This window comes from Equus caballus, chromosome 5 (assembly GCF_041296265.1).
Source record: "Equus caballus isolate H_3958 breed thoroughbred chromosome 5, TB-T2T, whole genome shotgun sequence".
NCBI classification, from domain to species: domain Eukaryota; kingdom Metazoa; phylum Chordata; class Mammalia; order Perissodactyla; family Equidae; genus Equus; species Equus caballus.
The window spans coordinates 77,258,715-77,283,371 of NC_091688.1; the positions used below are offsets into that span (position 1 = coordinate 77,258,715).

Genomic DNA, 24,657 nt, shown 5'->3' on the forward strand with positions numbered 1-24,657 from the left:
CTACATACAAAAATTAACTCAAAATGAAATTACAGACTAAATGTAAGAGCTAAAACTATATAATTCCTACAAAAAGGCATAGGAGTAAATCTTTGTGACCCTGTGTTAGGCAATGTTTTCTTAGATATGACATCAAAAGCACAAACAAAAGAAAGATAAATTGGACTGCATCAAAATTAAAAACTTTTGTGCTTCAAAGGACATCATCAAATGAAAAGACAACCCACAGAACGGGAGAAAATAATTGCAAATCATACACCTGATAAAAGACTTGTATCCAAAATATATAAAGAACACTTACAACTTAACAATAAAAAGAGAAATTATCCAATTTTTAAAATGGGCAAAGGATCTGAATAGACAGTTCTCCAAACAAAGTATACAAAAGACCAATAACTACATGGAAAAAATGCTCAATAATATTAGCCATTAGGGTAATGCAAATCAAAACCACAATGAGATACCACTGCTCACCCACTAGGATGGTTATAATCAAAATGACAGACAACTGTTGGCAAGGATGTGGAGAAACTGCAACCCCCATAGTTGCTGATGAGACTGTAAAAGGATGCAGGTTCTTAGAAAATGGTTCCACAGTTCCTCAAAATGTTAAACAGGGAGGTATCATCCGAGCCAGCAGTTCCACTCCTAGATATGTACCCAAAAAAATATGGAAATACATGTCCACACAAACCCTGTACACGAATGTTCACAGCAGCACTACTTATTACAGCCAAAAAGTGGAACCCAAATGCCTATCAATTGATGAATGGATCAACAAAATGTAGTATATCTGTACAATGAAATATATTTTGGCCATAAAAAAGGAATGAAGTAGTGATAGATGCCACGATACGGATGTACCTTGAAAACATTATGCTACGTGAAAGATGTTAGACACAAAAGGCCACAAATTGTATGATCTCATTTAAACGAAATGTTCAAGATAGACAAAATAGAAACACAGAAAGTAGATTAGTGGTTGTCAAGGGCTAGAGGGAAAGGAGAGAGGCAATGAGGAGCCAATGTTAATTGGTATGGGGTTTCTTTTTGGGGTAATAAAATATTCTAAAATTAGACACTGGTGATGATTACACACTCTATGAATTAGAAAAAAAACACCTTTGTATACTTTAAAAGGGTGAGTTATAATGGCATATGAAATTCTCAAGAAAGCTGTTTTTTTTTAAGTGATTCAAAAGAAGCAGACTTTTACCAGGAAGAAGTCTTGGGAGTACCTTAACCCAATGTACTTACGTTTATACTTTCCTTTTTATGTTTATACAAGAATGACAGATAAAAGCTGTCTTTCAATCAGCATAAAATAAAAATTCTATATGTCAACTATCGTGTCCCAGCTTAATTAACAGGGCTTTTTCTTTCTTAGTGATACATCAAATAATGGTACATTTTGCAACTGATGGCATCTTATATTTGATGAAATATAGTGTTTCCTAGAGAGCTGTATCCAGTACCTGAGCAGGAAAAGACATTTTTCATTTTATGTAATTATTTTAATGTGTATTAAAAATATATTTAATCCTAAACTCACAGTTATTGCTTAGAATAAAGCTAAATGAGTTGAAGTTAAGATAGAGAAAAACAGTAAGTAAATAACAATAGAGATGATACTCAGATATACTTAGGCAAGAAATAGGGGCCGGCCCAGTGGCGCAGCGGTTTAAGTTCGCACGTTCCACTTCTTGGCAGCCTGTGGTTCGCCGGTTCGGATCCTGGGTGCAGACATGGCACCGCTTGGTAAAAGCCATGCTGTGGTAGGCGTCCCACATATAAAGTAGAGGAAGATAGGCATGGATGTTAGCTCAGGCCAGTCTTCCTGAGCAAAAAGAGGAGGATTGGCAGTAGTTAGCTAAGGGCTAATCTTCCTCGGAAAAAAAAAAAAGAAAGAAAGAGTGCTGGCAACAAAATTCTTACGTTTAGGAAAAACATTAGTCAAAATAAAGTCTAAAACCCTTCAAAATATAAGATGCTTTCACAAGTTAGTCTACCTCATACAATCCTCATTCCTACTCCCCAATATTTCAATCACAATTAATTCACTATTCCTCCTTATCTTGTGAGATGAAGTTATCAAGAAACAGACCATAAAGGGTTTTATCTGTCATGTTTGGAACTTATAAACAAGTATGTCTCAATCTTTTTTTCCACCTTGGCCCATGCTCCTGAAAATCCCCATTAACAACAGCAACTCACTACAGCATTAGGTCTCTTTCATTTCCTCCCCTTCTCCCTTTTTTTGAGGTGGGGGCTATTTTTAAATGTATCTCCCCATGTTCCTGAGATACCACCATTCTTGAGCAGCATCTCAAGAACTGGCTGCTTCCTGCACATCTAAACGATCATTAGTATGACCAGCAGCTGGCCCTGAGGGAGAAGGAAGGAAGAAAAATGACAGCTCAACTCACAAGGCAAGTGTGTGAAAACAACTAAGGGTGAATGAGTACTGGTGCCCCAAAGTAAAACCTTTCACATTTTGGCATCATAGGAAACAAAAGGCAGCTAGCTCCCCACACTTCATCCTAAATTAATCCATGCACCCAAGCATGTGCTGACTTCTGATCTAACAAAAATTGAAAAACTACAATATAAAAGACAAAGCCCAAGAAAACAGACTCCAAAGGAAGTAACACAGCGAACAGCACAGAATTTTAAAAACTAAAGTACAATTAATATATATAAAGAAATTCAAGGATCTATTGCATCCATAAATTAAAAACATGATGATGTGAAAAAGGAACAGAGTCCAAGAATGAGCTCCTGGAAATTAAAAACACGAAAAAAAATTTTAATTGAACTGGAAAGGTAAGTCAATGAAAATGTCCCCAGATTACAGGGGTTGGGGGGCATGAATGATCAAGATGGAAAATATAAAAGAAGACTTCAACAAAGAGATAATGCAGAGGAGAAAATTATTATTTTTTGATCCATCTGCATATTTTCATTTACAAAACTTAGGTCTACTTTGCATACTGCTCTGTAACATGCTTTTTTTGTTTAACAATATATTAGGAACATCTTTCCACATCTAGAAATACATTTCTATAGCATCTTTTTATTTATTTTTGCTAGTTAATATTATTTTTTGGGATATAATTGATGTATAACATTATACTATTGGTTTTAGGTGTACAATACAATGATTCAATATTTTGATATACTGCAATATGAGCAAAATAAATCTTGTTAACATCCATCACCATAGTTACAAAATTTTTTCTTATGATGAGAACTTTTAAGATGTACACTCTTAGCAACTTTCAAATACGTAATACAGTATTATTAACTATAGCCACCATGCTGTACATTACATCCCTGTGACTTATTTATTTTATAACTAGAAGTTTGTACCTTTTGACCCCCTTTACCCATTTTGCCCACCCCCACCTCTGGCAACCACCAATGTGTTTTCTGTATCTATGAGCTTGGTTTTTTGTTGTTGTTGTTTTAGATTCTATACATAAGTGAGATAAGACAGTATTTGTCTTTCTCTGTCGGACTTATTTCACTTAGCATGCTGCCTTCAAGGCCCATCCATGTTGCTGCATATGGCAAGATTTCATTCTTTTTTATAACTGAATAATATTCCATTGTATACATATGCACATCTTATTTATCCATTCATCCACTGATGGACACTTAAGTTTCCATATCTTCGCTATTGTAAATAATGCTGCAATGAACATGGGGGTGCATATATGTTTTCAAGTTAGTGTTTTCATAAATACCCAGAAGGAATGGCTGGATCATATGGTAGTTCCTTTTTAATTTTTTGAGGAATCTCCATACTGTTTTCCATAGTGGTTGTACCAACTTACATGCCCGCCAACAGTGCACAAGGGTTCCCTTTTCACCACATCCTCATCAACACTTTTTTTTTTTTTTTGATAATAGCCATTCTAACAGGTGAGAGGGAAAATTATTTTTTACATAATAACAAAAGACAATTTCCCAGGGCTGAAAGGAGATAGGAATTGTCAAAACAATAGGACTTTCAAAGTACTGATTTTTTTTTTAAAGATTTTATTTTTTTCCTTTTTCTCCCCAAAGCCCCCCGCTACATAGTTGTATATTCTTCGTTGTGGGTCCTTCTAGTTGTGGCATGTGGGATGCTGCCTCAGCGTGGTTTGATGAGCAGTGCCATGTCCGCGCCCAGGATTCGAACCAACGAAACAGTGGGCCGCCTGCAGCGGAGCGCACTAACTTAACCACTCAGCCAAGGGGGCCAGCCCCCAAAGTGCTGATTTTTAAAAACCCTAAATTCACCTGAAATGCATAACACTGAAAATAGAAGACCCCATAAGCTTCCAAAGAGAAAAATCAAGTTACCCACAAAAGAATAAGAAACAGACTTAGAATTAGACTTCTTAAGAGCAACACTAGATTCCAGAAGACAATGAGACAATGCCTCAAAATTGTTAAGAAAAGTAATATTCAAACTAGAAGCCTACACCAACCAAACTAAATTTTTTTAAATGGAGGCATATAAAATAAATTTTAAGATCTTAAGCCAAAATTTTAGGATTTGGCTCCAGCAAAATGAGGAAATATCCCCCAAGAAAGAAAAAACATGAGATGCAGGAAATACTGCATCCAACCCAAGAGAACAACATAGAGAAATCCCAGAATGAAAGCCATGAAAAAGACCTAGAGAGCAATCAGTCTGGACTGGAGCAAAAGGAAAGAGAGCTCCCAGAGAAATGTTTAAGGGAAAAGGAGGATTTAACAAACTAGACAGTATAAGACACTAGAAAAATTTACAGATAAAACGAAGGCAGAGAAAACATTAAAAAGTGTCAGAAATTTTAAGGGAAAAAATGTTACAAGGAAGAAACTGTAATCATGGTACTATATAGCTCTGCAGAGAATAACATTACTTGGTTAAAATAATATAAAAGCTGTTTATTAACTTTCAACTTTAGAAGCAACCTATAAACAAAGCACAGATAATTATGGTTAAGAACAGAATATGAAATGTTATCAAGTTAAAAATATAAAAGCAAAGTAAAGACAACAAAAACTGAGAGGTGGAAGGAGGAAGAGAAACGAAGGTAAAGGTAGAGACTTTAATAATACCTTACAAAGTGGAGAAATAAACTCTAGAGTTGATGGAATAAGAAGAAAGGTTTAAGTTTAAAGTTACAGAACTAATCAATAGAAAACCCAAAAATTGGAAAGGGCAAAAGAAACATAGGGCATAAGTGACCTGAATCTTTATCACAGCAGGAAAGCCTTGATACAGCACGATGTCTAAAGTAAATGCATCAAATAGTAGTGCAGAAGTATTATTTACCATTATGGAGGTAATGATCAGAAGAATATAACACGTAAAAATTAAAGTGATTCCCTCTCAAAGCAGGACTCGGGAGGCCTGAAGTCTACAGCTTTTCATTTTAAACACTCCTCCTTCTGTATTCTGATATTTTTAGTCAAATACATGCATTATTCCACTACAGGAAATTTTGAAGTATTTAACATAAACGAAAAATATGCTTAGAAATAAGACAATGAGACTAGACAAAAACATTTTTAGTAGCTGTCTAGGTCATACAGATTACTTTTTAAAGTTGTTTAATATTTAAATTTTCTACAATAAGTACACGTATATAAAAATAAAACTTTGAGTGGAAGCTGAAGAAGCTGAAACTATTTTTTCAAAGGGCTTGGCTATGCAAAGGAAAAAAGGCTACATACATATAGATGAGGATACAAGGTCTAAGGTAAATAGGTTTTTCTATGTTTTTAAATATGAAAAGTCTTGACCATGTTCCTAATATGAAAGGAAGGTATCAAAAGGTAACTGAAAACACAAGTCAGAGAAATAGAATCTTAAGTATAAAGGAAAGACTAGCCCTGAATCAGAGAAGGCACATTTCTTCTCATGTGAGGATGGATGCATTTATAGTTAAGCTGGTAGATGTGAAGATAGGAAGAGGAAGCAGTTGACATCTGAGAGCCTCAAATTTTTTCTATGAAGAGACAAAAAAGATCTGCTAAACACCCTGCAATGCACAAAACAACCCTAACTCCCTAAAGAAACAGTGGACTAGACTAGCAGGTCTCAAGGTATGGTACCTGGGGGTCTACAAGGCAATAGCTAGTCTCAAAATAATATTAAGACATTACCTGCCTTTTTCATTCTCATTCACCCACAGTGTAGAGAGGAATTTTCCAGAAGCTAAATAATACATGATGATTTCACTCTTAAGACTAAGGGTATGTGCATATACATATTCTTGTTTTTAAATTTTCTCAGTTTCAATTTCTAAAACAGTAAATATTGATAGAGATAACCCACATAAAAGTTCTTGGGGTCCTCAATAATTAAGAACATAAAGGGGTCATGAGACCAAAAAGTTTGAGAATCACTGCACCAGGGAATACTATAAGAATGTTCTAATTTTTTTTAAATCTTTGTAAATAATCACTTTTGTTTGTTCCTCTCTAATGAGCAGCAATAAAACAAAAAATTGAACGGGCCAGCCCCACGGCCTAGTGGTTAAGTTTGGTGCACTCCTCTTCAGTGGCCCAGGATCGCAGGTTTGGATCCCCAGCACAGACCTACAACACTCGTTAGCCATACCGAGGTGGCGACCCACGTACAAAGTAGAGGAAGACTGGCACAGACATTAGCTCAGAGAAAATCTTCCTCAGCAAAAAAAAAAAAAAAAGTTCAGGTGATAACATCATATTCTCAGCCTGTTTCTGAGAAAGAAAAATCTAAAAGATGGATTCAGACAACTGTCGAAAGTGAAAAAGACTGTGAGACCGAGAGAAAAACAGAAAAAATACACTCAGGAGAAACCCGACTTTGGGAAGGATTCTATCCTTCCTGATGAATCTCATCATTAACCTAAAGGAAAAATAGTGCCACTGTTTTCATTACAATCTAGACTCCTATTTTAGTTTTAGAAAGCACCTACATGGCCATTTACTTCCCAGCTAATGAAAAAAAATCTCTCCTTATAACATTCCTAAATAAGATGATCAGCTAGCCTCAGCTTAAACACTTCCCTGAAAGGAGAATTCTCTATCTTACAACACTTATAAACTCAGTTTTATAAAACATCTAACAGTCCACAAGGTTCCCAGACTATAAAGTTCCATTAACTACTTTATTAATCCCCGATTTAAAACATTTTAAGTATGAGTGTGATGGAAACAGTACTAAAATATTTTCCTTTATCAAGTATGAAAAACATGCCTATTATTAGTCTTTCCTTCATACAGCTCTTACTATTTTAAATAACTGGTAAATTTCTAATCTTGACCCTAGAACAAAATCTAGTACTGCTTAACAAGCTGGGTGCAAAAATCAAGTGGGAAAAATTTTTAAAACACAAAAATATACAAAAGGCCACACCAAACCAAGGGTTTGGAATCTCTAGGTTATGAGTTCTAAAAAATTGGTCTGGTTTGGGTTTGGGTTTTTGGTTTTTTAGCTCTACAGGTGATTCTGGTATTTATCTAACATCAATTAGAACCATCAGGGCTGGTCAGCAATTTATAAAACATCCCAAAATACCAAGGGCCAGTAATTTTTCAGACTTTAACTAAACATGGTTTTTAAAACACATTTGGTTCAGTAACACTTCTAAATATATTATACTCAACAGGGTAATAGCAGTTCAGTTAACATGTTTAAAATCATAATTATGGGGGGCTGGCGCGCTCCGCTGCAGGCGGCCCAGTGTTTCGTTGGTTCAAATCCTGGGCGCGGACATGGCACTGCTCATCAAACCACACTGAGGCAGCGTCCCACATGCCACAACTAGAAGGACCCACAACGAAGAATATACAACTATGTAGCGGGGGGCTTTGGGGAGAAAAAGGAAAAAAATAAAATCTTAAAAAAAAATTCATAATTATGAAGAGGGCAAAATAAATTATTCATGCAGTATTAGACATACTCATTATCTTGGAAGGAAGGATGTTCAGGGTGTTTTGAGTGCATAGGCTTCATCATAGGTATACATGGCTCTCTTGTTCTATATAACAGCTCTTTTGGAAAAACATTTTGTAAATTAATACTATACAACTATACTGCACCTAGAGTTTATAAAGTTTTTCCTGTATTTTCCTTCTTGACCCTTCCAGCAATCCAGTGAATAACACATGCAGGTAACATCTCCATTTTATAGGTAAAGAAACCAAAATTGTTGCAGAGCTAGCAGATTAATCAGACTCAAATCTTCTGAGTATATAGTCAGGAGTTTCCACTAGACAACTGTATCTTCCCACTCTGCTCTCCATCACAACCAAAAAAGTTGCAGTTTTTTACTATAATGCGTATAAACTTCACTGGTAAGGGCAGAGAAAAACAAAAGTTCATCCTCAGTTTGTTTTTAGCACCTGGCTGACCGAAATCACACAAATTCAACCTGTTCTTGCTATGCCTGCTTTGGTCCATTTTGTTCCCTTAATGTTTTTTGTTTTGGGGGGTTTTTTTTGAGGAAGATTATCCCTGAGCTAATATCTGCTGGCAATCCTTCTCTTTTCTGCTGAGGAAGATTAGCCCTGAGCTAACTGCTGCCAATCCTCCTCTTTTTGCTGAGGAAGACTGGCCCTGAGCTAACATCCATGCCCATCTTCCTCTACTTTATATGTGGGATGACTGCCACAGCATGGCTTGACAAGCAGCACACAGGTCCACACCCAGGATCTGAACTGGCGAACCCCAGGCTGCCAAAGCTGAACATGCAAACTTAAGCACTGCGCCACCAGGCTGGCCCCACTTAGTGTTTATTTTTTAATTCAACATTTTAGTTTGAGAGGATTGTAGATTCATATGCAGCTGTAAGAAATAATAGATTCTGTGTTAACTTTTACCCAGTTTCCCCAAATGTTAGCATTTTTGAAAACTATAATAATATCACAACCAAAATATTAATGTCAATACAGTCAAGATACCATCGTTTCCATCACCACAAGGATCCCTCACATTGCCCTGTTCCCCTAATTTTTAAACCCTCATCTTAGGCAACATTTGGAAGTATATACTCATTAAGTCCTTACTCAGTTTTATCCATTCAAAATATGAGAACTGTCTTCATAAGCCATTAAAAAAAAAACTTTTTATCACACAAAGTATTGGTCAGGATTGTCACGATAAGACTCTTAAACCAATACTACAACAATATCCCTTGCAGAATGGGATTTTCAAACTAAGACTGCAGTTCTAGCTTTATAAAGTAAAATTTTTAAAATTTTTAACTGCTATACATACTGTACAGTTCCATTTATATGCAGTTCCAGACAAAATTAATCTAAACTGAAAGAAATCAGAACCATAGTTGCAAAGGGGATGGCTGCGAAAGGCTACATGTGAGCTTTCTGGGAAGAGAGAAATATTCTATATCATAACAAGGGTATGAGTTACACAGGTATATCCATTTGTCAAAACTGTACTGGGATTAGGCAACGGTTTCTTAGATATGACATCAAAAGGACAAGCAGGGGCCAATCTCGTGGCCAAATTGTTAAGTTTGTGCACTCCGCTTCAGTGGCCTAGGGTTTGCCAGTTCAGATCCTGGGCACAGACCTATGCACCCACTCATCAAGCCATGCTGTGGAGGCATCCGACATAGAAGAACTAGAATGACCTACAACTAGAGTATATCACTAAGTACTGGGGCTTTGGGGAGAAAAAGAGAGGAAGATTAGCAACAGATGTTAGCTCAGGACCAACCTTCCAAAAAAAAAAAAAAAACCACACAGAAAGATAAATTGGATTGCATCAAAATTAAAAGCTTTTGTGCTTCAAAGGACACCATCCAGTGAAAAACCAAACCACAGAACAGGAGAAAGTAATTGCAAATCATGCACCTGATAAGAAGTTTGTATCCAAAATATATAAAGAACACTTACAACACAACAATAAAAAATAACCCCCTCCTTTTTGTTTGGTGAGGAAGATTGGCCCTGAGCTAACATCTGTGCCAATGTTCCTCTATTTTGTATGGGGACACCGCCTCAGCATGGCTTCATGAGCAGTGTGTAGAGCCACAGCCAGGATCCGAACTGGCAAACTCTGGGCTGCCGAAGAAGAGTGCACGAACTTAACCACTACACCACTGGGCCCACTCTCCCAATCTTTTTTTTTTTTTTTAAAGATTTTATTTTTCTTTTTTCTCCCCAAATCCCCTCAGTACATAGTTGTATATATTTTAGTTGTGGGTCCTTCTAGTTGTGGCATGTGTGATGCCACCTCAGCATGGCCTGATGAGCAGTGCCATGTCTGTGCCCAGGATTCGAACCAGTGAAACCCTGGGCCCCTGAAGCAGAGGGCGTGAACTTACACTCGGCCACAGGGCCAGGCCCCCTCCCAATCTTTAAAATGGACAAAGGATCTGAATAGACAGTTCTCCAAACAAAGTATACAAAAGACCAATAACTACATGGAAAAAATGCTCAATAATATTAGCCATTAGGGTAATACAAATCAAAACCACAATGAGATACCACTGCTCATCCACTAGGATGGTTATAATCAAAATGACAGACAACTGTTGGCAAGGATGTGGAGAAACTGCAACCCTCATAGTTGCTGATGAGACTGTAAAAGGATGCAGATTCTTGGAAAATGGTTCCGCAGTTCCTCAAAATGTTAAACAGGGAGGTATCATCCGACCCAGCAGTTCCACTCCTAGATATGTACCCAAAAAAATATGGAAATACATGTCCACACAAACCCCGTACATGAATGTTCACAGCAGCACTACTTATTACAGCCAAAAAGTGGAACCCAAATGCCTATCAATTGATGAATGGATCAACAAAATGTAGTATATCTGTACAATGAAATATATTTTGGCCATAAAAAAGGAATGAAGTAGTGATAGATGCCACGATACGGATGTACCTTGAAAACATTATGCTACGTGAAAGACGTTAGACACAAAAGGCCACAAATTGTATGAATCCGTTTATATGAAATGTCCAGGATAGGCAAAATATAAACATAGAAAATAGGTTAGTGCTTGCCAGAAGGGGGAGGGAAAAATGGAGAGGGACTGCTAATGGATACAGATTTTCATTTTGGGGTGATGAAAATGTTCTGAAATTAGATAATGGTGATGGTTGCATACTTCTGAATATCCTAAAAATCACTGAATTGTACCTTAAAAGGGTATGTACATGTGAATTATGTACATATAAATATTTGTGCATTATATCTCAATAAAGATATTATTTAAAAAGTGTACAGGGAGCCAGCCCCATGGCCAAGTGGTTAAGTTCTCGCACTCCACTTTGGCGACCCAGAGTTTTGCCAGTTTGGATCCTGGGCGCTGACATGGCACTGCTCATCAAGCCATGTTAAGGTGGCATCCCACATGCCACAACTAGAAGGACCCACAACTAAAAAAATATACATACAACTATGTACCAAGGGGCTTTGGGGAGAAAAAGGAAAAATAAAATCTTTAAAAAAATTAAAAGTTAAAAAAATAATTTAAAAAAGTGTACAGTTAAGATTTGTGCATTTCAATATATTTAAATTTTACTTTAAAAAATAATTAAAACAATGAAATGGACTGGGGAGTGGATAGAGGTACAGATGAAACAAGCATGGACACAAAAAAGTTCATTATAATATTCTGTTCACTTTGTATACGTTCAAAATTTTCCTTAATAAAAAGTTTCTTAACTGATGTGTAAAAATAACAATGTAAATTTCTTTAAAAATAACAAAGTAAACTAACTTTCCTAACATTCATTTTTGTTTTTTGACAAAGGTAACAGAAACTTAAATATTAAAAAGACCAGAGAACTTGCTACCTTCACCATTCTTTTGCAATGTTATATGAAAACAGAGACATGACAGAAAACAGGGTGTGTGGCAAAAATGAAGAATACTTCATCTTAAAAATGTACAAAGAAAATTTCAATCTTCTTAGTTTCAATGTACGAAGAAAATTTCAATCTCCTTAGTCCTAAAATAGATCCTCAGCCTTTGGTTCCTGTGGTTTCCAAGGTTAATGGATGTGACAATTCCTAATAAATAGATGCAATAACCCCTAACACTGTGCTGTCCAATACAGCAGCCACTAGCTATATATGGCCATTTAAATTTTAGTTTTAATGAATTAAATTAAGTTATAAATTCAGTCCTTAGTCTCACAAGTTACATTTCTTGTGTTCAACAGCCACACGTGGCTATTGGCTATCACTGGATAGAGGAGATACAGATCAACATCATCAGTGCAGAAAGTTCTATTAGACAGCACTACCCTAATACATAAAAAGACACCCACAGGAGCCTTTTACGTTCCAATTTAGGGTTGTTACACTGTATTTTACTGCAATAAACAAATCCTGAAGAACAGGGGAAACCAACCATAAAAACACTAACCAAGAAATATCATTTATGGGAGTTTAGACTAACTAAAACAGCAGTTAAACTTAACTTTCAGAATCACCAAGCCACAGATGTCGGTCATGGCAACTTCTCAGAGGCAAATTTCCCCATGTGTTAAAATAGATTACCACTATACTGTCAGTTTCCTAAAGTCAGATGCAAAGTTTATGCTGAAATATAAATAAAGCAAATTATCCTTTCAGTCAAGGATCTAATGAAAAGGTATATTTATAATCCATGATATCAAAGAGTTTATGACCCATAGCAAAATACATAGAATAAAACCCCTTTCCGAACGGAGCTTTGAGGCAACAGGCATAATTAAACGGATTATTAACTATATTCTGTTTCATCTAGGAAAAAAACAGTTTAACCAGATGATTTCTATACTTCTAGCTCTAAAATTGTGTGTGCATTTCATCCTGATAGGCATAGATTTCCGTTAATGCCCTTTAACATGAATATGCAATATCAGGAAACAGGTGCACTCTTAATTCAAATATTTTACAATATTTATAGCACTTTAAAAAAAATTGAAGGTGAGCAAATTTAAAATGTGAATTCAAATACATTTTCACATTTAGAACCTAAAAAAACAAAAACAAAAACTTCACCTGGTACTGTCTCTTAAAACTATCACTGCAAATGCTTGAAGTGTGAATAACATTCCAAAGATCAAGAATAGAATGCTCTGTGTTAAGAAACTTAAAATCAACTCTTCCCTTGCCAAAAGGACTTGGGCACCCAAAGCTGTTAATCAAAACGGTTTCATTTAAAGCATTTTCAAACCTTAGAAAGGTCACTTAAGAATTTAAGTACATCTTACTTTATCCATATTTAATACTTTTAAATTCACTGTCTTTGCAATCCACTGCCAAAAAAAGGAATTCTCAAGAGAATGAAAACATAGAAATTGAAAACAGACTGTAGGCAAGGTATACAGGAGGGTCACATGGAATCAATCTGAAGGAGAAAGTTACTACTACCGGAGCATCTGGAGTCAAATTAAATCAGGCACTATTTACATATTTCTAGTTGCGTACTGACCTCACATGGCGCTTTCTTATGTTATACATAGGCCTACTTAGGTTTTCATATTTGAATTAGTAAACGGGTTCTATCTTTAACCAAAGTTAAATGTTTCAGAGAACAGAATAACATTCCATACCCCCTTTTCCCATTGTTCACTAACCCTTACTGATCGTCAAATCACCCCGATAAATCCATCTCTTCCCTCTAGTTGCTTCCAAAGAAAAATTCTAGCCACCAAGGACACCAGATTGTAAAACAGAGTTAAGAGTTCTACCACTAGAAAATACGTTATATTTTGGCAAATTAGTTAAAATCCCTTAAACCGTAACTACGTGAGTTGTAAAAACGAATACACTAATACAAATCTACATCTGAGAGGGAATATGAGTTACATCTAATGAAACAGAACAATCGCCTCAGATTTGTGGTGCGCTCCAAACATAAGGCACCTCTCCCCCATCTCACACTTGCCCTCTCACTTCTTCCCTTTAAGCTTTTAGGGTTTGCTCCCGGGTCCACTTAGTATTCCCCTTATCCTAGTAGTCCATGCTGCCCTTTTACTCTAATCTACCCCCATACTCCAATTTCATACAATTCCACCACCCTCCGTTCCAAGCTGCTACTTCCCTTTGCGCCCTGTAAGGCCCCAGGCAGCCCCTTCACCCTGCTCCCCACATCTCCATCAGTCCCCATTTCCTAACGGCTCCTCCCCTCGGTTCCCCACCCCCTCATCACCAGGTTCATCCTGCCCCTCCAACCGTCTCCCGCCCCCAGGTTCCTTCCTGCCCCTCCAAACACAGCTTCCCCGTCTCAACGCTTCATTTTGTTCCTCCAAACGACTTCCCCAACGCTCTGCTCGCTCCTTTAGTCCCTATTTTCTCCAACACCCAACTGACTACTGCTTTCCATCCATTCTTTTCAATATATACATAAATGCAAGACACCCACAGACACATACCGGAGCCCCCACCCCCACTTCGATCCTCCATCTTTCCCTTTTATACTTGCTTCCTTTCTTCCTCCCCCGCCCCCCCCACCTCCTCCGGAAGAGCCTGGTTCCCAGGCCAAGGTCTCTCACCTCATTCGGTCACTTCAGTGGTGCCAACCGCTTCATACAGGAAAAAACAACCAATAATGTCCCCGTGGGCGCTTCCCCTGCGAGTCCGAGCACTTACTGGGCACCCGCCCCACCAGGCACCCCACACATACACACGCACAAACCGAGGTCCTGGGGACAAGGGTTGGGGATAGAGTGAGCGTCCTTACACCGGCCTCAAACACAGCTCACTTCGCTACAGCCCTTCGCCATTTTGGTTTCCCGCGGACTGCCGGTGCATTCTGGGAGAGCGGAGCAACTCCGATGCCGAATGGCAGCTCTCCAGACCCGCGAGGGGGCGGGGACTGCGCGGCGAGCGCGGAAGGACACCGCGCTCTGCGGCCCCGGCCGAAGCTGAACAAAGAAGGACTCTTTAACTGTGCGGTGAGGCTCAGTTCTTCCGCCGCCGGCGCTAACACAATGGTGAGCGCTGCGGCGCGGCTCGCCGGTGTCCGGCTGCAGACCCTCTCCTGACGGGAAGGGTCGTGTCCAGCCTTCCCTGTGCGTATTCTTTTCCTGAGAAGTAGGACAGTGCTGTCTACATCTTGCCGCGCCGGTTTCCTTTCCGGGGAGAAAACCTTAGATGAAGCACGTTTCTTCTGTCTTCACCCTGAGGCCTGCTCTTCGAATTTCCTTCAGCGAGGAGGAGACCCTGAATGTCAGAATTAACTTGTGTTCGGCGGTTACTGTCCAGCCCCAAATTCCTTCTTATCAGGAACTGCGTATATAGAAGACTTTCGGGCTTTTTTCCCCTGACGATGAAAGGTTTTTCTGTTTCTCTTCTTTGCACATCCTTCCTAATTGTGATGAAACCTGAGAATAATCCCGTGGAAAGTGGTTGATTTTCGGAATACAGAACTTTTTCATCCTGGGGCAGACCCTTAGCCTGCCAGTATCCTGCGCCGACAGGGGTCCCAGGTGACAGACGGAGAGTGCATGCTTGTCGTTTGACTTGTACTTCGAGGCAACCCAGCTCCTCTTAGTAGCCACGTGTGGTCCCTTTGTTTGTAACTTTGTCAAAATATTTTAAAAATCATTTTATATTTTTGTCTCGTATTACATCACAGGGATAGTTAATACCATGTTTCTCTCTCTGAAAAATTACCTCTTGTGGACTAAACTCACTTTGCTCATATTTCCAAAGAGGTTTCCTCAGCCTGTGATCTCAGGATTTGGTAAATAAACGTGTTTTATCCACACCATTCAGTATTTTAAATATTTAAGTCATCGCCCTCCACTGCTTTGCTCCTCCTGGCTCATCGTGCTAATCTCGTTTTGAGTCTGCCTTCTTAACGACAGCCTCACTCTGTCTGCTACTTCTCAAGTTTCACTTTCTCTGAATTCTCTTAGACCATAGTTTCTCATAAATTCGTCCTCAGTGCCCTTCACGCTTTTGGTTGAGGAGAGTTTTGACTTAAAAAAACAGATACAGGCCAGAAATGGATAAAGATATGACACGAACAGGTGTGTTCGCTGTGCAGCCCAGCCTAATCATAGAAGCGCAGTTTGGGAGGATGTTTGGTGTAAGTTCTCGTTGTTTCAAGTGGTCCTCAAGCCTCAACTTCAACATCTTCAGTGGTTCCGTCCCTCGGAAGCAGTCATTTCAATTTCAGAAACGCTAATAATTAGAAAATTCTTCCTTGTATAGATGTATAATCTGCCTTCCTATAATTTCCACTTGCTGGTCTTTTTGGCCTCTTTAGCCGCAAGAAAGTGTTCTAATCCCTTATGCCTTAGAGAAGTCAGTGATGCCTGTCTCTTAAAAAAAAAAAAAGAAGAAGAAGCAGCAGCTTGTTTTTCTGTGTGAACATACAAGTGTAAAAGTGCAATCATTTAATTTAAGGAAACCAGATGCTCCGAGAATCAAGGGCCCTGAGGGAGTCACAGTAAAATACAAAGAATACCTGTAGCTGTGGTCTTAGAAATTTCTGTTAACTAAGCAACATGCAACGGATTAGGACTTTAAGAAGAGGCGAATGTCAGCAATTCCCTCAGGAGTACAAAGTAAAGTAACTCTAGTCAGAGTAAACTGTAGCCTTTATTGTTGTTATTTATTTCCGTGACAGTCACTGGGGTTGTTCACAAAAATGCTGCTTCTCCTCTCTTCCAGACATAGTGAAATTGCACTCTCTTGCACCCTTGACGTTAGGCATCGCCATGTAACTTGCTTTTACTAATAAAATAAGAGGGGAAACGATAAGTATCGCTTCCTAGGAAAATCTTTAAGAGGCAGATGCTCATCCCCTCCTCTCTGCTGTGGCGATCATGGAAGCATGTGTGAGAGAGAACATCTGTCATTTTGGGTCCCTAAATGACAATAAGCAGAGACGAGAGTTGTGGAACCACCACCACAATCCAGTTTTAGAGCATTTCTACCACCCCAAAAATATTCATTATGCCCATTTGCAATCAGTCCCTGTTCCCACTCCCAGGCCCAGGCAATAAGCTATCGATCTCTATAGATTTGCCTTTTGTGGCCCTTTCATATAAATAGACTCAGGCAATATGTGGACTTTCGGTCTAGCTTCTTTCACACAGCACAGTATTTTGGGGTTCATACATGTTGTACGATGTATCAGTAGTTCTTTCCTTTATATTGCTGAATAGTACTCCATTGTATCAATGTACCATATTTTGTTTCCATTCACCAGTTGATGCACATTTGGATTACTTCCAATTTTTGGCTATTAGGAATAATGCTGCTGTGAACATTTGTGTACAAGTCTTTGTGTAGATATTTTTATTTTTCTTGGGTAGATTCCTAAAATTGGAACTACTGTGTTGTATGATAAATTTATGTTTAACTTTATAAGATACTGCAAAACTGTTTTCCAAGGTACAAGCAATGTGGGAGGGTTCCAGTTTCTCCATATCCACACCAACACTTGTTATTGTCTATGTTTTGATTTTACTCATTCCAGTGGGAGTGAAGTGGTTTCTCACTGTGGTTTCAATTTGTATTTCCCTAATGGCAAATGATGTTGAGCATCTTTTCATGTGCTTATTAGCCATTCTTATATCTTCTTTGGTGAAGTGTATATTCAAAAATTTTACCCATTTTTTAACTGGGCTGTTTGTCTTCTTATTATCAAGTTATAAGAGGTCTTTATATATCTTGGGTACAAGGCTTTTTTTTTTTTTTTTTTTGAGGAAAATTAGTCCTGAGCTAACATCTGCCGCCAATCCTCCTCTTTTTGCTGAGGAAGACTGGCCCTGAGCTAACATCCATGCCCATCTTCCTCTACTTTATATGTGGGATGCCTACCACAGCATGGCTTGCCTAGTGGTGCCATGTCCGCACACGGGATCTGAACCAGTGGACCCCGGGCCACCGAAGTGGAACATGCGCACTTAACTGCTGTGCCACTGGGCTGCCCCCTGGTACAAGTCTTTATCAGATACATAATTTGCAAATATTTTCTCCCAGTCTGTGGCTCATCTTTTCATTCTTTAGTGGAGTCTTTTGAAGCACAAAAAGTTTTTTAATTTTTATGAAATCCAATTTATCATTTTTATAATGCCATATGCTTTAAAAAAAAAAAAAAAAAAGATTGCCACCTGAGCTAACATCTGTTACCAATCTTCTTTTTTGTTTTTTCCTTCTTCTCCCCAAAGCCCCCCAGTACATAGTTGTATATTCTAGTTGTGAGTGCCTCTGGTTGTGCTGTGTGGGACACTGCCTCAACATGGCCTAACGAGCGGTGCCATGTCCACACCCAGGATCCTAACCACTGAAACCCCGGGCCACTGAAGCGGAGCATGCAAACTTAATGACTCAATGGGGCCATGGGGCTGACCGCTAATGCCATATGCTTTTGATGTTATATCTAAGAACTCTGCCTGACCCAAGAGCACCAAGATTTTCTATTATGTTTTCTTCTAAAGTTCTATAGGTTTAGCTCTTCCATTTAAGTCTATGATCCATTTTGAGTTCATTTTTTGTGTACACTGTAAGGTATGGGTCTATATTCATCTTTTTGCATATGGATATTCAATTGGAGAAATAAACTTATGTTGCGTTTTAAGCCACTGCAATTTGGAGTTGTCTGCCACCCAGCATATTTTAGTCTCCTCTGACTGATACAATCTAGATATCTGCATATATAAGAACTCAGTAATACCATTGAACTGCCTACCATAATCAGAACCAAAAATGAAAAATATGAAAATTTGAGCAGAATATTCAAAACATTAGGTAATTCTCAAAATTTATCAATGAAAAGTCACAGAGTATGTGATAAAATACTATATTTATAAACCTACAAGCTCCCACTTACTGGCTGTTACTCTCTTGTGGAAAAGGGCTACAAGGCCTTTAGCATTGTTCATTGTGCAGAGAAATGCAAGGGGCTGGCCCCATGGCCAAGTGATTAAGTTCATGCACTCCCCTTCGGTGGCCCAGGGTTTTGCTGGTTTGGACCCTGGGCGAGGACATGGCACTGCTTGTCAGGCCATGCTGAGGTGGCATCCCACATGCCACAACTAGAAGGACCCACAACTAAGGTATACAACTATTTACTGGGGGGATTTAGGGAGAAAAAGCAGGAAAAAAAAAATTGGCGACAGTTGTTAGCTCAGGTGCCAATCTTAAAGAAAAAAAGAAGAAATGCAAATAATCAGACAAGTCGGAGAGGTTAAAGAAAAACATTCTGTGTTCTCATAGAGTTTGCTTTTATTAGTCTGAAAAGGGAAATAAATCTGAAACATCAAAAGAAAAATGAATGTTTCCACAATAATCAAAAGGATTTGTTAAAATTCCTTTCCTTTTTATCCAAAGCTTAAGTGGCCATATATAACATGAACACTGCTTTTAAACCCAGTAATTTGTTGTAAAAGTATATATAGCAAATTTAAACCTCTTGTATAATACATCTTAAAATATAATGTGCCCATTATCAGTTTATTGCTGATCATTTCCAAATTCACCCTTCATTACTTACTTTGTGACAATGGATATGAGCCTTTTAAATACTTTTTCTTCACCAGGTGGCAGAATGTTAAGTTTTGTCAGAGGAGGGTGCTGGAGAGACCATGCTTTATAAAGTGGTTTTCCTTCCTGATTCCAAAGTGCACTGTCAGCAGCCTCCTGCAGTGTGCACGGCTTCTCCAGAGCTTGGATCCTGTAGCACATGCACCTTCCTCAGTCTTTTCAAATCATCTCCTTACACCAACCCCAGAAGACAGCATGTGCTGTCATCAAGTGACATTAGTGCCATCTTGGCAGTCAAAAATTTAAAGTGAGTGATTGAGAAGTGTGTATGCAGTCAAAACAAATCACTCAAGAGTCACAAGAGGTAGGTTCCAATTCCCATCTCTGCATACCCTGCTTATGACACAAGCTTTTGAAGATTAAGTCACCAAAATTTAATTTTGGGGAGAAGGAAATGAGAGAGAGAGAGAGAATTATCCAGTAGAAAGAAAGATAAACGTTCTTATCTGTTTCACACTGCTAGTTTGTCGAGTGAGCATTTAAAGATGTGGACAAGGTAAGACAGACAGCATGAAGTGAGAAGCAGAGTAGCAGAAGCAGGAACTCTGAAGGACAGATTACCTCAGTTGCTGGCCAGCCTCTGTCACTTCATTAACTGAATGATCTTGGGCAAGTTTCCTAAACTCTCACAGCCTGAGCTACTTTGTGGGCTCAATGGGGAGGATAAGAATATCAACATTAAAGCTTTATCATATGGACTAAATGAAATAATATGTGTAAGAGTACTTTATTTTTTCTCTTACAGCAGTTATTGCATGTCTGACTTCCCTGATTCAACTGCAAGCTCCTTGAGGGTAGGAGTTCTTCTTTATATCCTTGTTCCTGGAAACACATCTGGACCACAGAGCAGCCCTTATATAAGTAAATTTTAAAATGGATATTCATTTATTTAACAATATTAAATATGTTCTGTACATGAAGAACTGTGCTGTATACTGTTCAGGACAGGATATGAGCATTAATAATACATATCCACAAAGTAGAGTCTGGAGACAATGATATTAATAAGTAATTAAGATACAATACAAATATATAGAGGTGTGAAAGGGTGTAATGTATCCCAGGAATGAGAATAAATTTAGTGTAACCTAGTGTGAAGGATAGAAACAAGGACAGAAAGGTGATTGGGTCTTGTTATGAAAGATTTCATATGACAAGTGGTATCAGTCAACACGTTTTTTGATTGCAAGGGTCATGACTGCAACCTGAACAAACCTTGGAAGGGCAGAAACCCTTCTGAAAAAAGAAATAGAGACTAGAAAGATATAAGGATTCTCCATATCTCTCTCCTTCCCCTGCCCTCTTGTTTCTGCTCCTCTCTGAACGGCATTTTCTTTCCCTCCTTTTGCAGATGGCCTTCTCTATTTATCGGGAAACCTTTCAGCAAGGTTACCTTTTACTATAGGAACCAGTTAAGAAAGGGGAATTTTTCCCCTCTACCTCCTTCTCCCATCCCCACTCACCACCCTTAGAGTTCTAGTGAAAAAAAAAAAAGAATCCAAGGGAAGTATTCTGATGGGCTAGGCTTGGGTCATATGCCCAACCTGGATCAAATCTTATAGCCAAGAGGATGAGCTACTTTGTTCAACAAAAATTGGATCAATGCCCATCACTGTAGCCGAAGAAGTGGAGTCTTTTATTAGCTGCCACCACAAGAAGCACATAATTGGAGTTGGAGAGAAGGTGTTTCCCCAAACAACGAGGTGCTATTCTGGGCCGCCAAAATACTTTGAGTCTACTAACATGCAATGAAATTTGAACTTCTCTAATAATAATAATAATAACAATAATGTTTATTGAATGTTTACCCTCTGCCAAGTTGTGTGAAAAGTGCTTTATGTTATTTCGTCTTTCCAACAACCCTATGAAGAAGATATTATTAATTCCTCTTTTACGGATGAAGCAACTGAGACACAGAGGAGATAAGCAAATTGTCCAGGGTTACACAACAGTAAGCGCAGATTTTAATCTAGTTTTATTTGACTCTGGAGACCACTCTTTAACCACTATCCTACATAGAAGTAGGGTAACTATCAGAGGCTTTAAAATAAATCCATCCTTTAAAAATATCTCTCGGGTAGTGATGTGGAAATTAGATTGAAGAGGAGAAATACTGCAAATAAAGAGGCCACTGCAACTGTCCAGGTGAGTAATGGGTGAAAGCTTGAACAGAGAGTAAAGAAGAGACTTCAAAGATAGTTAGAAGGAGATATCAACAAAACTTGGTAGTCACTGGAAGAGATAGGTGAAAGAGTGAATTGATTTAAGGATAATAGTTAAGGTTCCTGTCTTGAGTAAGATGAGAGGTGATGACTGTGTTTCTTTGTTCCTTCTTCCCTCTTTCCTTTCTTTCATCCCTGCTTCATTTTAACAAAGACTAGAAGTGACTGGTATTGAAATTAACCAAGACAGCAAATAAAAGATGTGGAACAATTTGAAGGGAAAAACTAATAAAATAAGTTCTGAGCAAGTTGAGTCTAAAGTGCCCATGGAATATTAAAATGAGTATGTCCACTAGGCAGCTGGAAATGCATCTGGAGGTCAAGAAAGGAGAGGGCTGGTATTAGATGGAAAACTACACACCTAATCAAGCCTTGGGACTCAATCCAGTTTGCTTCACTCGTGTTCTTCCTTGTCTTTCCTATGCCAGAGACAAAGGCTTGGCACAAATAGTAATTATAACTGAAGCAGAATATATTTAAATACATAATTTTAGGTACCAAATTTAATTTCACAAAATTTACACATCAAACTGGAGTATTTGAAAGATTGCTGACAAAGGAAGACAGAAGTGAATAAATAGGATCCATTTATAGATATCATTTTGCCATTATTACCAGTTAAGAATGAATGTAGTTATTGGTTGTCTCTATGAGGTAAGATTTTTTTTGTTCTTCACGTTTCCATTTCCTAATTTTTCTCTCTTTCTTGTAATATTTAGAAGGTTATTTAAAACTCATACTGGGGTTGGCCCAGTGACACAATGGTTGAGTTTGCATGCTCTGCTTCGGTGCCCCAGGGTTCACAGGTTCGGATCCTGGGCGCAGACATCCAGACCGCTTATCAAGCCATGCTGTGGCACACGTCCCACATAAAAAGTAGAGGAAGATGGGCACAGATGTTAGCTCAGGGCCAATCTTCCTCAGCAAAAAGAGGAGGATTGGTGGCGGATGTTAGCTCAGAACTAATCTTCCTTTAAAAAAAAATATACAGTGCAGTGATATAGGTTTCTGGTCATGTGACCCATGAGAATATTTAGAAGCTGTCAGCTAGGAGCAATCGAAAACTCCCAGGCTGTCAAAACATGGGCTCTTTGGGGAGCTCTCCAGGGTACTGGACAGCCTCGCCTGAAATTCTGATCGGTGAATCAGATCCTTGTGTCTCTCTTCTAACCTATTTGCCCTTGATCTACCTGAATCCTGCCCTTCTGACAAGCTAACTGTTTCAACTATCTCTTAACTGGCAACTTAGTTCTCTGGATGAGTTCCCAACGGGTTTTAACTGTTAATTTTATACTGATGCCTTCAAAATCTATAAAGCCAGTAATTTTCTTCCCACCTAAACTTGTCTGTTCCACTTCTACTACCATTAGACTTCATTAATTTATTTAATAAATACTATTCATGTAAACAGAAATGTACAATGCAAAACTATAAAACTTCCAGAAGATAACAGGAGAAAAATTTGTGACTTGGGTTTGGCAATTCGTTTTTAGATGCAACACCAAAATCATGCTCCATGAATTAAAAAATTGACAAGCTGAGCTTTATGAGAATTAATTTTGCTCTGCAAAGGACACCATTAAGAGAATGAAAAGAAAGCCAAGGACTTGGAGAAAATATTTGCAAAACAACTATCTGGACTTATATCCAAAATATACAAAGAACTCTTAAAGCTCAACAATAAAAAAACAAACAACCTGATTAAAAATGGACAAAAGACCTAAACAGACACCTCACCAAAGAACATATACAGATGGCAAATAAAACATATGAAAAGATGCTCAAATCATACATCTTTAGGGAACTGCTTATTAATACAATGAGATACTACTACACACCTATTAGAATGGCTAAAATCCAAAATACTGACAACACCAAATGCTGAGGAAGATGTAGAGAAACACGAACTCTCATCATTGCTGGAGAATGGTACAGATACTTTGGAAGACGGTTTGGCAGTTTCTTGCTAGATATAGTCTTACCATATGATTCAGCAATCATACTCTTAGGTATTTACCCAAATAAATATGTCCCCACAAAAACTTGCACATGGACGTTTATATAAGTTGTACATATTTGTAGCTGAACTAGAAACAACCAACACGTCCTTCAATAGGTGAATGGACAAACTGTGGTACATCAAAACAGTGGAGTATTATTCAATGACAAAAAGAAATGAGCTATGAAGCCATGAAAAAACATGCAGGAAACTTAAATGCATATTGCTAAGTGAAAGAAACCAGTCTGAAAAGGCTACATACTGTATGAGTTCAACAATATGACATTCTGGAAAAGACAACATTATCAAGACAGTAAAAAGATCAGTAGTTGCCAGGGGTTAGGGAGGAGAGAGAGAGATGAATGAAACAGGAGGAGCACAGGGGATTTTTAGGGTGGTGAAATTGTACTATATGATACTATAATGGTGGATCATGACATTTTGCATCTTTCGAAACTCATAGAACTGTACAGCACAAGGAATGAAACAATGTAATCTATGGAATACAGTTAATAATAACATTTCAATATTGGTTCATTAATTGTAACAAATGTACCACACTAACAAATGTGCCACACTAAAGCAACATAGTAGGGGATACTGGGGGGAGGAAGAGGAGAATTAAATGATAACCCTCTGTACTATCTGTTCAATTTTTCTGCAAACCTAAAACTGTTCTAAAAATTAAAATCTATTAATAAAAGTATTATTGAGTGTCTATTATATGTCAGCCATTGTACTAGGAACTGGGATTACTGGCCCTCCTGGTGTTCACAATGGGTGCGTGGAGGTAGGGGGGGCCAGGCACTAATGAAATAGTGACACAGATGAGTGCGTAATTACACACTGCTGTGAATGAAAGCTTCATACAGTTATGAGAGCTTATACCTAGTCTGGAGGGTTAGAGAAGTCTTCCCTAAGGAAAAGATATTAGAACTGTGA

General features: G+C 38.2%; 1 protein-coding gene and 1 long non-coding RNA gene across 7 annotated transcripts in view; one reads left to right on the plus strand and one right to left on the minus strand.

The window, feature by feature from the left end:
* Window positions 1–15,770, minus strand: part of MTF2 (metal response element binding transcription factor 2) — a 69,445-nt gene extending 53,675 nt beyond the window's left edge. Inside the window, exon 1 of one of the 6 annotated variants that reach the window (XM_005610414.4) lies at window positions 14,487–15,770. In XM_005610414.4, coding sequence (XP_005610471.1) covers window positions 14,487–14,491 — 5 coding nt within the window. In that variant the 5' untranslated portion in view covers window positions 14,492–15,770. The remainder of the gene's footprint in view (window positions 1–14,486) is intronic. The other 5 variants (XM_070268721.1, XM_014740169.3, XM_070268722.1 and 2 more) reach the window with 5 other exon arrangements.
* LOC111773588 (uncharacterized) lies at window positions 15,136–21,312 on the plus strand. Its single transcript, XR_002808227.2, has 3 exons — window positions 15,136–15,269; window positions 20,240–20,355; window positions 20,846–21,312. It is a non-coding gene; the product is annotated as an uncharacterized lncRNA (long non-coding RNA).
* The last annotated feature ends 3,345 nt before the right edge of the window (window positions 21,313–24,657 follow it).